The sequence below is a fragment of the Pleurodeles waltl genome, chromosome 3_2, assembly GCF_031143425.1.
Source record: "Pleurodeles waltl isolate 20211129_DDA chromosome 3_2, aPleWal1.hap1.20221129, whole genome shotgun sequence".
Taxonomy (NCBI): Eukaryota; Metazoa; Chordata; class Amphibia; order Caudata; family Salamandridae; genus Pleurodeles; species Pleurodeles waltl.
In genome coordinates, this window is record NC_090441.1 from 98,157,519 (window position 1) to 98,172,452 (window position 14,934).

General features: G+C 40.6%; 1 protein-coding gene across 4 annotated transcripts in view; it reads left to right on the plus strand.

The window, feature by feature from the left end:
* GTF2IRD1 (GTF2I repeat domain containing 1) overlaps nt 1-14,934 on the plus strand; it is a 561,920-nt gene that overhangs the window by 462,866 nt on the left and 84,120 nt on the right. For all 4 annotated transcript variants that reach the window (XM_069226907.1, XM_069226904.1, XM_069226906.1 and 1 more), the window contains exon 24: nt 11,864-11,941. In XM_069226907.1, coding sequence (XP_069083008.1) covers nt 11,864-11,941 — 78 coding nt within the window. The remainder of the gene's footprint in view (nt 1-11,863; nt 11,942-14,934) is intronic.

The window sequence follows — 14,934 nt, forward strand, 5'->3', positions numbered from 1 at the left end:
TTCAGCAGGCCTTAAAAGCAATTACGGCAATGTGGTATCACCCTGGTCATGCAGTGCCGGATGTAGTACTCATTTGGGTCTGTTCTCAAGTCAAGGTTGGTCTGTCTGGTGATATCGATACAGCCATGACTGGTTTTGAGTCAGACTTAGGAACAAATTTGACAAAACTGCGCCTCTGAAAATAAACAGAAGTAAAAAGGCTTCTCCCTTTTCTCTGTGGCTCTCTGAAGAACTTAAACAGGAAAAACATTAATGCAGAACACTTGAGAGGAAGTGGCAATATAATTTTTCTCAGGAGGATAATCTCGTCTACAAGTCTGCACTAAAACAGTTTAGGAAAAACATAAACGCTAAAGCCTGTATGTGTGCCAGACAGATTGGGGAGGCAGACAATGGTCATAGGACCATAATTAAAATTGTAGACTCCTTGAATCCAAAACCAGGCAAATAATCAGTCCCCACGTTTCAAGAATTTGCAGACAATCTGTCTTGTTTCTTCCAGGACAACGTTTTTAGGATTTATTCCAGATTCAAAGACCATCAGAATGATGATTCCTCCAAGTCTCTTCTAAATCCTTAAGGCACCCTGCCAAAGCTTTTGATAGAATGTCTCTGAAGGATTCCTAAAGGATTATTCAATAAATAAGATCTGGATCCCCACTAAATGTCAGTCCTCTGCATATAATCAAACACCCAATTAACTCTGTTAATCCACAGATGAATGCTTTGTTTAACCTATTTCCAGAAACCTGAACAGTACCCACAAATAGGAAAAATGCAATGCTGCTTCCTTTGTTAGAAAAAGCGAATTTGGACCCATTAAATCCAAGTAACTATACACTCGCCTCCTTACTCCCTGTGATGTAGAAGATGTAAGTATTTTGGCTTATTTGTCAAATCACAACATGTATAGCTGAGAATAATTGTCTGCACCCTTCCCAGTCTGTTTTTCTTGCAGGCTTCAGTACAGAATCAGCTCTCCTAGAACTGAGAGACTTCATTAAAACTCGGCTTGACTCTGGAAAAAAATAAAATTGTAGTCCTGCTTGAGCTATTGGCCGCATTTGGTACAGTTCCTTATGAAATCCAGTTGTTGCAGCTGAAGGAAATTGGCATAGCAGACACTGTCTGGAGCTGCCTAAAATCCTTCCTTGTGGACAGACTGTAAGTAGTTCTACTACCCCCCTACACCTCTGAACTTAAGGAGGTTAAATGTGGTGTACCACAGGGTTCAGCCCTTAGCCCCACTTTATTTAACATCTATATGCCCCCGCTTGTCACTGTAGCACAAGCCTGGGGTTTTAATGTTATGTTGGATACCCAATTGATGTTTGCATTTAATAAGTTGGACAACTCTGTTACAGTCAATTTTCAAGGCTGTCTCTTGGCAGAGGCAGCATAAGAGCTTCCTCTGCCTGAACTCTGATAAATAATCATAGATCTTGTTGTTTGGTACATCTTTATCGCTGGATACTTTCAGAATCTGGCTGTCAGAGCTGGGAAACCCCCCACCACCATGGCTCCGAACTTGGGGGTTAAAATCAATACTTCACCTTTCTTTTAAACCACAAGTAAAGCCCACAGGCAAAATATGTTTTGCAATATTGAAATCACTTAAGAAAATTTTCAAACTTCTACCAGATAATTCACGAAAATGCATCACTCCCTCCCTAATTACTTCGAGATCATGCAAATGTTCACTCCGTAGGGTCCCTCCAAGGTTTGTAAACAAATTACAGTGGGCTCAGAGCACTGCTGCTCACTTTGTGCTGACCATTTCACAATACAGCTCAATCCGAAAGGGGCTGAAAATATTCTACTGGCTTCCTATTTGCCAAAGAATAAAATTCAAAGCACTATTTACCTTCAGGGCTGTGAATTTGATGGGCCCAAGCTATATTCAAAACAAGATTAAAAGGTACCAACCTCACAGAAATTCATGGTGTACCCACCAAAATCTTCTATGCATCCCAACAATATATAGGTCCAGAGCTGCAGGCAAGGTCTTTTTCTCTCTGGTGCCTAAACTGTGGAACTCGCTTCCGGATTATCTTCCTAATATGTCTTCAGAGGCTATGTTCAAAGCCCATTTAAAAACTCATCTTTTTAAAGAATTGTGAAGTTTTATCTCTGTTCGTCTCTTATGATAGGAATTGCTAGTTGTCTGCTTCCTTGTGTCTGCAACTAGCACAGGGACGTTCCAGTTGGAGCATCTGTTTGCTCTTTACAAATTAATTCATTCATGCTGCTTGTCGATGAGGCTTGCTGCACAAACATGCATTCCAGTTGACTTGAAAATTCTGTGCCCCAACGGAATAATGCATCATTTTGGTATCCAAATGAGTTTCATGGTTAAAGTTGAGGTATTGCTGGTTAGCTGTGTGAAGTAAATCCAGAATTGTAGTCTAAGACAGTTGCCTCTAGGTAGTCATACCTACAGGGCTTGATCCAGTAGAAAGGTGACTTATCTGAAGAATATTTGCTAATAGTGTCTTGTAATGATGAGACTGATGCAGTAATGTAACGTTTCTTTACATCTTTTATTAGCAATCAAAGGCACAAGCCACCCACTGTGACCAAGAAACCTCAGGTACTACCAGATTTTCCCGAGAAGATTCAGACACTCTCAGGCAAAATATTCCACACTTTGAAGACCAGCATACTCCTCACATACACATCACTTAATAACTAGTCTAAACAAGCTACTACATATCTGCAAAGAATGGCAGAGTAACGTCTCATACCACAATTTAAAAACGATGTGTGGAGAATTTTAATACAGGGACTTCAACAGCACAGCGCCAATGCTGCCAAATTCTGTGAACATAGAACTATGATCTCATTATTACATTCTGAAAATTCACTGGCTTAAGCATATTGTTGTCACAAAGGAGATTCTGTCAGTAATGAATGGGACCCATATAAGTTTAGCCATCAACATGGGTTCATATATGCTCATTGGCTCTACAAATATAAACTAGAGCCACTGCTATAGAACCACTCAGATAACGATGTCACCGCTTGCCAGATTCAATACGGGCATTACGCAGGCAATGGACTCGCTAGCACCGGCGAGGGTCTCTGTCCCTCGCATCAGGAAAAAAACCAATCAACCATGGTTCTCTCAAGACCTCAAAATCTTACAGAGAAAATACCGGCAGAAGGAGCGCTGTTGGAAACTTAGCCCCCGGGAAGATGAGAGAGCGGAGCTAAAACTAGCCCTAAACACTTACAAAAAAGCCTGTCTGGTAGCCAAATCGGACTATTTCACACTTAAAATTAGTGAGGCAGTCAACTCTTCTAGAGAGCTATGCAGAACCATTAATGTTCTCACCACTCCCTTAGGTACTCCTAAAGTAGAAAACTCTCAAGACTTTTGCAACAAAATAGCCAAATTCTTCGAATGTAAAATTCTTAACATCTACTCTAGCTTCATGTCGGACAAGGAACAAATAAACTCCCCTCCCTGGATAGCTGTGCCACTGCGCCCTATGCTGACACCCAATGGGTTGCCAGATAAGCCATTTTTACTCTCTAGGTTTAAAATGCCATCTCAAGAGGTCATGTGCAAGCTACTTCTGGAATGTAAATCGGGTTCCCCTATGGATCCCTGCCCCCCTGCCATCCTTCAATTAGTACCACAGCTAGCGGCATCTATGCTGGCCCCTATTATTCAGGAAGTCCTTATAACTGGTTTGTATCCTAAGGCATGGAAAGAAACCACTATTATTCCCTTAAAAAAGAAGGAAACAGGCAAACTCGATGATCTGACTAATCTACGCCCAATAGCCCTTCTTCCCTATGCGGCAAAAATTCTGGAAAAACACCTTAATAAAGAATTGGTTGATTTCTTGTCAGCCTCAAAGGGCCTAGACAGCTCGCAACATGGTTTTCGGAAATCCCATAGCACTGAATCACCTCTCATTGCATCATCCGATACCATACGCAGATTGGTTGATGAGGGGCAGTGGGTCTTTCTGGTTCTACTGGACCTGTCGGCAGCATTTGACACCATTGCCCCTCACATTCTGCTAGATCGTCTACATCAGGTAGGCATTAGAGATCAGGCTCTCAAGCTGATTGAATCCTTTCTATCAGATAGGTGGGCCACAGTTAGCAGCGGTGATTTTAGATCCCCGGCCTACCTCTTGCCGTGTGGGGTCCCTCAGGGCTCTTCCCTTAGCCCTACGCTATTTAATGTGTATGTGGCACCGCTGGCAGAGCTAATTCGCTCTTTCGGCTTTATCCCAACTTCTTATGCAGACGACACCCAGATTATCATCCCTATTAACAAAGACATGGAGGAAGTGGCCAGCCGCTTCAACGCCTGCATGACAGCAGTGAATAACTGGATGAAGGCCAATTGGCTAAAACTTAATTGCGAAAAAAACTGAGATTCTGTGCTTTGGGATTAAGAGGGAACACTGGTCTTCCATCTGGTGGCCTAAAGAGTGTGGCACTCTCCCTGTGCCAGGGTCTACCTCGAGGAATTTAGGATTACTGTTTGAAGATCAATTGTCGTTCAAACCTCAGGTCAATCAGATAATCAAGACCTGCATGTGGACTCTGAAGAAATTAAAGAAAGTGTTTCCTTTTATTCCACAATCCTGCAGAATTACTGCTACTCTGGCTCTAGTCATTTCCAGATTGGATTACGGGAATGCGCTTCTGCTCAACTTGGATAAAGAATCACTGAATAAGCTACAGTTGATGCAGAACACTGCTGCTAGGCTTTTACTGAAACTGCCCCGCAGGGCCTCTGTTAAGAGGTGCCTCAGAAATCTACACTGGCTTCCGGTAGCCCAGCGGATCTCTTTTAAGGCTCTCTGCATTACTCACAAGGCTGTCCATGGGATTGGGCCTAAGGCACTAACCACCAAGCTGCAATGGTATAGACCTAATAGGCTGTTGCGATCTGCCTTTGCCTATCGAATCCAAACTTCCCGCACCAAGAAGGCGAAGTGGGGAGATAGAGCGTTCACCATTGCGGCTGCTAAAACTTGGAACTCACTCCCACTGGATCTAAGGCAAGAACACAATTATCTAACATTTAGGAGACTGGTCAAGACTTGGCTCTTCCCGCAATAAGTTTTGGAGTCTCCTTGGTAGTAGATCCTGCCTCACCCAGTTAGCGCTTCGATGCCTTCGTGACGGAATGCGCTTTATAAATACTCAATACATACATACATACATACGATGGCAGTGTGCAAATGCAACATGAGCATGTCACAAAGCTGCATAGACAGGACACAGGGCTTGCTCAAGACAGCAAGCTGAACTGCTATAGTTCATACTTATTGGTTCTGACAGTGTGTAGTGTAACAGAATTTCTGCTGCAAAGCATTTGTACTAGTCACAGCAGTCTGCAATAATTGAAGCAGAATAAGTCAGAAAAAACACAAAGCTAGGGCTGGCAGAGGAGAAAGAAAAGAACACTTGCCAGCACAAAGGAATCAGGTCAAGAAATATAGTACGGGAATGTAGAGCATACCTTGCCTTGTAGGGAGAGGCAATGCCATTCAGAGTGAAAGATTAATCTTACAGATTTTAACAGAGGGAAGGACAACTATTGGCGAACAAAGTGAGCCTCTTGGGGAGAGGGGAAAGGGTCAAACATGAGTTCACACATCTAATCGAAGATGGAGAATTTGAAAGTGATGGATATGCATGGTAGCAGGGATGCCCGTTGAGTCTTGCTGGGGAAAAGTACCGGCATCTGGTACATCATCATCATTGCTTGAAAGACAAATGCACAAGGAGAGGCCGTCCTCCAAGTCACTTGTCAGTCACACATTCTTCAACCTCACTGATATGGGAATTGGAGGAAAGTGGGCCCTTGGTCATCATGTTTGATGCAGTACTGTCATGTTTTCTAGAGTGGTGGTGGGTGATGAGCCCATTAGCTCCGGAGGAGCATTGTATAAGTTCTCTCGTTTAAAATGGTTGCCTAATCTGGATTTTTCCTTTTTTTAATGGTCATGCTGCACACCATCGGCGATGCTGTACAACAGTGCTAAAAACCATAAGCAAAGCCAGTGGGTCCCAAAGGCGAGAGTTATTCTCTTTGCCAATGCTTGTTTTTATTGCCACTGGAGTTCGTCCTTTTTACTTATTTTTAATTTATTTATTTTTGGTTTAGGAGAGGTGAAGTGTCTGGCTTGGAAGTGCTATTAATGCCCTTTCTCACTCTTAAATATAAGCAATATACAGCCTGAAGGGGGAGACTCAAGAGGTATACCATAGGTGAAGAAACAAAGTAAAGCTACTGGGGGTTGTGTAGGTAGCTGGTAAAGAGCACAAGGAAATAAGATGTAGACAGAGGTGAGGGTAGATTTCAAAGGGCCCTGTGATGTAGGTGGCAGCCTCAGGGACTGATGAGAGCCTGAAAACATTTCGGGTTTGCAATTGTTTATAAAGGATTAAGAAAGGAAGGGTATAGGCCGGTGAAAAAAGCAGGATAAGCAAAGTAGAGAAATGTAGTGTCTGACATTCATACTTTCTTTATTTTTTAGATTGTTATTACACGTTGCTTTACCTATTGTGTTTACTGTTACTTTAACTTAGTTAGAATGCTTATCTGTGTTCTACAACACTGTACAACTGCTGAGCTGAAGCAGCAGCTCTGGCCTTGGGTCCCGGCTATTGGACATCTACTTCTGGCTACTGTGTCGGCCATTCCATCAAACCCCAATTCTACATTGGGTGCCAGGAGTGGGGTTGGTGTCCTTAATGACCAACAATGTTTTCCTGCACAAGCTGTTGGACACACAGGAACTTCGATGTCTGCTCCTTCTAAGGTGTGTTGCACCCTGCATCTGCTTTCCATTTGACTTTTCGCCATTGCCTGATCTTTTCTTACGTATTTCCATTGCTGGGAATTATCTGTGCACTCATCACGCCATTTGAATCTCTCCGCTGCGCGACGCACTTTGTTTGCTGTCTCCCAGTAACAACTTCTTTGTTCCAGTATTGTGCACTCTGCAGGCTGTTGGAGCACGAGGCTGCATTCTTATAGTTACCTCGCTCCGGCCACACACGCACCTCTGTGCTCGCCCCCGGCTCATGAGCTCAAGGCTGTACTCCGCAGCGGTATCTTGCTGCAGCCAGGTGCATATCAACAACAGTGTGCACTCAGACTAGCATTTTCTGGCACCTCTAAGGTTTATGGGAAACAGCACGCTTACGTCACACACACTGCACCCATGTTAGAATGGTCTTATCTCATTGAATGTGATTTATATCGCTCCATTTTATTTTTTTATCATGCTGTTACGCTCTGAGGCTGAAATTTGCTTCTCGTCCATTACAAAAGCAGATGAATCATTGATTATTTCTTCAATTTTACCTTCTTGTGGGTATTTCTTTAATTTTAACTTCTTTGAACAGTTAATGCACAAAATGTTCTTTGTTGTCCTCCATTCCTGCAAAAATCAGGTAAACCCGAAATTATATGGAAACAGTGGATTAGGATTTTTGAAAATTATTTGTCTGCCATTGATGGTCTTGATTATACTCCTAGGAAATGTGCGTTACTTTTTAATTTATTAGGAGTTGCTTGCCAGAATATCTTCAATAACCTTCCTATCATACCCTCCAATAGTGGCGATGGTGTATGAAGTGTTTATATTGAAGCCAGAGAGAGACTTAAAAAACAGTTCTCTGGTAAAGCTAGGGTGCTTTTAGAAAGGCACAGGTTCTTCAAACGTAAACAGGCTAATGATGAATCAGTTGAAGAGTACACTGCAGCCCTAAGTGGTTTAGCTTTGTCTTGTGGGTTTGAAAGCTCTGTGAAGATTTATATCGGAGACCAATTTGTGTTCAATTGTTAGTCGAAAAAGATGCAAGAAAGACTCCTCACTTGCAGGAATGAATCCATCCCTTTCTGAAGTAATTGACATTGCAGAAAGTATAGAACGTTCGATAATCTGTACCCAAGCATTGGCCAATCAAGAAGGGCATTCTATTATATCATTCAAATCTGAGGACAACACTTTTGCCGCCATCAAATCTTTCAAAGACAAAAGAAAACAATCTATTTGTTATTGCTGTGGTTCTAGAAAATATATAAGCAATAACCCCTCTTGCCCTGCCCCTGAAAATAAATGTGTTAAATGCAAAAAAGTGGGACATTTTCAAGCTGTTTGTAGGTCCCAGGCTGTTGGAACTAATGTAAGAATACACAATGTAGATATTCAAGGGTCTCCAAGCATTACTAATACTGATGTTCAAGAATGTTCTAACAAACTTTCTAATGTTGTTTTAACTATTGACAATGGTCAACACAAAGTTAAGGTAGTGGGTCCGATCTGCCAAGCTGTGATTGATGACAAATCTCTCCAACTTATGGCAGGTCCCCTATTTCAGTATTGGCAGATAACACTTTTTGTTTCCATATAGCCTACTAATGTTGAACTGGAATCCCTGTTAACTGTCCCAAAGCCTTTGGGGACAAAGATATTGATCTACTTGGTTTCTTTCAGCCTGTACTGCAAATTTTGGGCAGAAGAATTTGCACTAAGGTTTATGTAGCCGTGAAGGGTAAAAATTTGGTTGGTTGGATAGATCTAGCCAAATTACGTAATTATTTAAAGCCTTGCCACAAAAATCCCATTGTTTTAGGTGAAATGCCTGTTCTTTCAATTGACAGTGACTTTGACATTTTGCCTAATATGATTTGTACATTTCCCAAAGTTTTCAAGGATGAGAAAGGAACCGTTCTGGGTTTTAAATATAAAATAAGATTAAAAAGGCACACTATACTCATGGTTCGCAAGGTGAGACCAGTTCCTATCAGTGTTCGTGCTGAACTCAAGACATTTTTAAGCAAACTGACAGAAGAAGGTATAGCTACACTTACTGATTCCTCAGAGTGAGTTTCACCTATCGTCCTTGCTAAGGAAATAACTGTGGAATTGCATCTCTGTGTGGATTTGAGGTCACTCACTAACAACATACTCATTGATTTCCACCCATTACCACACATTCAGGAGATGCTAGCCAACATTGGGGAAGCCAGGTACTTTTCTACCATCGATTTACACTCTGCTTACCATTAGATATCCTTAAATACTGCTTTTCAAGAACTTACTACATTTATAATGCCTTTTGGAGCGTATAAATATTTAAGGCTACTTTTTGGTCTTGCTTAGAGGGTGAGAGCTGTTCAGAAAGTAATGGACATCCTTATTTTACCAAAACTAGAAGAACATGTCCTATAGCTAGAGAGGGTTCTCAATATTTTGAACTCTACATGTTTTACCATTAGACCTGAGAAATGTAAATGTTTAGTCCAACAAATTGATTATCTGGGTCACACCATGACAGCCAATGGACTCAAACGCAAGTTTTGTCACATTAAGGCCATCCTTAGAGCACCTCCACTTAATGATAGGGATCTTTTAAGATCCTTTTTAGGTTTCTGCCAATACTATGCCTATTTCAAATAACACAATGGACCTCATTACAAGTGTGGCAGTCTTCAGACCATTAGGGAAGGACCAGTAAAGCATTCAGCAACATTAAAGAACCTGTTGTAAATGCTTGTGTTGTAAATCTTTATTGTGCTGGGCAGAAATGTTTTTTCTCAGTTGATGCAGCATGAAAGGGTTGGGAGCTGTATTTGCGTAGAGAGTCAATGGCAAAGAAATCACTATAGCCTTTGCTTCCAAAAGCTTACTCAAAGCTGAAAAACATTATGGTACAATAGAAAAGGAAGCCTTGGCCTGTGTCTGGGCTGTTCAGAAATCATTCAAAACCTATTTGTGGGACACCTCCTTTGACATTTACACTGATCATAAGCCCTTATTTTACTTATTAAAAGGGAATGGTCTGGGTAAAGTGTCTGTTTGCCTTGTATGTTTACTTTCTAAAGTACAGGAGTACGATTTTTCTATCAGGTGGAAAAAATGTTTGTGCAGACTGCCTTTCGCGCCAACCATTTCCTACTTGTGATGATATCAAAGATGACTCTTAGTGTGTTGTGACACCTATTGATGCTGTATCTGAGAGTCAGGGAATTGTCATGGGAAAAGACTGGACTGATGCTACTTCTCAAAATGAAGTTTTACTTAAAGTTATGGATTTTGTAAAAACAAAAAGGGGGTGCTGGCCTCCTACTTGGAATCTTTCCAATGCTTTAAGGCAATTTGCTTAAATTTCTTCTGAACTTTCTATTCAAAATGGTATATGCACTAGAAATGGCTGTTTTGTTCCACCTAACTTGTTGAAATATAAGTGTATTATCTTAGCACATGAAGGGCACTTAGGAATCACAGCTGCTTGCAAGAAATTGAGAGAGCACTATTTGTGGTCTTCCATGAATAGTCAAATCATAGCTTTCATTGATCTGTGTCCCCAATGTTTTGTTTCTGATAAACATTGGAGAACTGTAGAAAATCCACTTCATCCTCTACCGGAAGAACCATGGCATAAGGTTGCTTTGGACTTGACCGGTCCATTCAACTTATTACCAACTTGTAACAAGTTCTTAATCATAATAGATAACTTCTCTAAGTGGATCTATTTTGCTTTTGTTGAAATAGCTTCTACAAAGAATGTTTTACTTTTCCTTCAGGATATTTTCTTCATTGAGGAAACTCCCCTTATCATTCTACACCACATTCTACCACAGGTTTCACTCCTTTTGAGTTGTTCCGAGGGAGAAAGATCAACATTTGTTTCTAGTTGTTTGATTGATCAGTCCTCAATCTAAGGAAAAACAATTGTTTTTGAAAAATAGAGTGCAAATGAAACAGGAAAAACAGAAATAGTATTATGATGCTTCCAAACATACATCTGAGAGAAAATTTATTATAGGGAATTCAGTTCTCATCAAGAAACCTTTCAAACTGAGAAAAGGAGAATCTGTTTTCACTTCTCCTTTTAAGATTGAGTCTGTGGGGAGGAATGATGTATTGTTACAGGTAAAGGGTTGGAGGATTAAAAGCAGATTGGTAGTGATTACTAATTCTCAGTTGAAGATTTTCAGATGTACCCAAAGTGCTCCCGAGGCTCAGACTACCAGAAAAGTTGACACGTCTTCTCAAATTAATACTGATATTGAAACATCATTCGGTGTTCCTATAACCTTGGATGTAGGTTGTTCCCACAGATTCCAGCATGACAGTAATGATAATATGCTTGGGTTAGAGAACTTAACTTTCACCCCTTTACAGGAATCATCACCAACTAAAAGAGTCTCCATGTTACCTGTATGGTTCAAAGATTGTGAATTAACATAATCTTTTTATGGGAAGAAATGATAAAGTGTCTGACATTCATACTTTCTTTATCTTTTATAATGTTATAACGTGTTGCTTTAATTATTGTGTTTACTGTTACTTTAACCTAGTTAGAATGCTTATCTGTGTTCTACAACTCTGTAGAACGTCTGAGCTGGTTGCTAGGTGAAGGGAAGTTTCCATTGACTCTTCACTGAAGCAGCTCTGGCTGTGGGTTTCTACTTTTGGACATCTTGAATAAACTTTGTCACGTTTTCTACTTCTGGCTAGTGTGTCAGCCATTCTGCCAAACCCCAATAGTACAAGAAAACACCTTAAATAAAAGAATGTATGTATAATAGGCTTAGGTGAGAAATATGAAAGATAATGTATGACAAAAAGAAGTATAAAACAGAGGAAGAGGCCATGAGGAAGAGCACATATCTGTTGGTAAGGGCAGCAATAAAAGGGTGCAATCTCCTTCATAGACTGTTAAATGGTACCCGTGACAGCATGTGTCTTTATCATGACCCCTCTGCTTGCTGCTGCCAGTACAAAGATATTCTATTTTGTATTGCCTTATTGTCTTGTGATTAAATCGTCTTGGTCACCCAAAATATACATTATTGACTTATTTATTTCAGATGATGATGATGCCAACAGACTTGGAGAGAAAGTAATTCTCAGAGAACAAGTAAAAGAACTTTTTAATGAAAAATATGGTAAGATTTCCAGACTTTATTCCAGCTTTATCGTTTATACAAAAGACCGTTCTTCTTTGCAGAACTCTTGTTATTCCACTAGTTATAAAAAAAATAATCAGTCTGTAGTTAAAAATTACAAAACATTTTAAGCCATTAGTGGGAATATGAAAATAGTTTTGGAATTATTGGGAAAATAACTGGCAAATGGGTAAATGGTTGGTAATAGGAAAGTTGCAGGTGTTTAGCGGGTTGTGAAAAGAAACTCAAGGTGGCACCTATTCTCCACAGCTGCAATATAGCAAAAGGTACAAAATCAACACGAGGTAGACATAAGAGCAGGAGGTTTGGAGTGAAAATATACAAGTGGGAGTTGGAGGAATGGAAATGAAACATGTTAATGGTGTTAGCTCCTTTTAAATTGAACTATATAAAATAATGTAAAGTTTAGTTAATTTGAACATTATACAAACCATACAAATGCAATTTTGGATCTAATTGAGTTTGAATAAAAACATGATTTACATTGTTATTCTGGAGCTGTTCTCAACTCAGTTGTTAACCTCCTGATTTGTGCTGTACAAGTACTGATACATGAGTTGATTTTACATACAGAAATATTGTGGATATTTCTTTTTATGACCTATGCAGTCTCTTGTTATCAATGTCCTCTGTACAGAATATTACAAGTTAATATTCTGATATCTCTGACTTAAACAAATTTGATAGCATCTCATGCAATAGCAGGGATGCATGTTGGTTCATCAACTACACCTTATTTATGTTGAGTTGAAAAGATTTTAGGAAAGTCCTTCAAAAAATGTAATCAGGCCATGATTAAATCCCATCCTAAAGGTATAATTGAGCGCCTGTATTTATTGAAGTAAGATCTTCCAGTCTTTCAGCACTGTAATCTCTCCATTGTACTCCATAGAACTCGCAAACTCGATATGGCAGTTTCAAATCCTTGAAAAAGTCTAGAGGAATACTGTACTTTTTCTATGAAAGGTCCAACTGTTTGTAAGCCCAAGCCAAGTCCTTCGGACAAATTCCTCACCTGCTCAGAAAAATAAATGTATTGGTAATTGGTCTTCTTCTGGTTCCCAGGAGTTTTTCCAGCCTTTGGTCACTTAAGTGGTACAAAGTACTCTTGCTCTTGAACTGAAAATACTGTAACATCGATCCTCTGTTACCAAGTTGCTCTGGAGGCATTTTATTTCAGCTGATTCTGAAACAGGAACCTTACAACTCTTTAGTGACAGTGCCCAATTCTGAGCATCTGCATTCAGCATACTGTAAATGAAGTTGACCTCTTCTAAATACACTGTTGCACATGCTTGCCACATTTCCTGCTAATTAGATGCATGCCCGTCTATGCTAAGTCACATTGCATGTCGTTCAAGTCCCCATTGCTGTTTTGCTAGGGTTTCTCAAAGAATTTAGTGGTGACGTAATTCAACCAGGTCTGCAAGGATTCTTTATTCTGCCGTCAGAGAGTAGCCAAACTTTACTTCCCATTAACCTCCCAAGTATGGAGAACCTTGTTAAAGAAAAAAGATTAGAAATACTGAAGAATAATTTTGCACTTTTGAGGGTTTATTAACTGTCTTTAAGTACTGGAGTTCTATTCCCAACCTACAGGTATTAGTGGTACCTAGTGCTGTGTGATTCCAGTACCTTGCATAGAAAGGAAGGTCATGTTGAGGCAGTGCCCCAAGCCCTGCATCCCTCGCACGGGCTAAGACAGTGTCATTAAGGCAAGCCACTGGTTACATCTATTAATTCATACACTACACCTCCTCCTCAGGCTATGCCTAGGGGCAGTGCTTAACCTGGCCAAATAATGAATTGATCAAAAACATCTGATGTCCCCGGACATAACTCTGGACTATGAACAATGGTATTTGCATGTATGGAGTTCATCAGTTTTTAGGTCTATTGCCAATAATAAAAGAATCAACCACCCTTTCAATGGGAATAACTTCTTTCATCCTTCTATGAGCGAGGCCCTCCCGCACGAGAAGAGAGGCACAGCCATGCCTATATACCTGAAAGCTACCCATGCCACTATGGACAGACCATAGCAGTTTTTCTAGCCAATGAAAGAAGGGCAGAGCATACTTTGGCTCTATTCAGGTAGTCAACTTCTTTTCCTCTGGCTTGATCTCCAGACTAAGAGAAGGAGCATCAGGGAAATGGCCAAGAACATCATGCAGGCCTCAGCAGAAGTTAAGATATTCACAGTAACTTGTCTAGGCTTCTCCAACTTCCTCAGCACACTATCAGTGGGCTCACTGTATTCCACTGGAGGAAGAGGCGCCCTCTCTTATCAACATTAGACCCATATAACCAAATGTGCATGGTTGGAACCTTTTCATCAATTATGCATGGTTTCTCCAGTTGGTACATAATGCCACATCCAACCAGGCCACATCTACCTAGTAAGCATTAACCGTCAGGCTTCTTTAGGCGCAAATACGCCAGTGCAAAACTCAGAGGAGTAATAGAAGGAAAGGTAATAGAGGATTCCACCCCATCCTAGATCTTTAATGTTTCAATCAGTTTCCCCTTCCAGCTGCTGAAGTTCAGTAGGCTGTCATTGGCGCAATATCTAGACCAGTATCTTGAACAGAGTAGCTGCTTTTCTGTGGCTGCAAAAGTCAAAGGATATCCCTACCTTGACAATTCCCAAATCAGTGCTTTATTGAGGGGAGTAGCTGAATCCACTCTCGATCTGATCCTTAGAACCGTATTTCATCTTGGGTTCTCAGAGGACTTCCTGAAATTACTAATATCATTGAGGTCATTCTGGACATAGAGAAACCTCTACTCCTTCAGGAGAGTGTTTGCCATCAGTTAACCTCTACAGTGTAGGCATCGGCCAGTGGCCGATGCCCACACTACCTCCCTGGTGCGGGTCACGACTAGTGGCCAACACCAAGGAGGGGGGTAAAAAATATCCTCTGATGCGTTGCATCAGAGGATTTTTTTTTTAATGAAAAAAACCCCAGGAG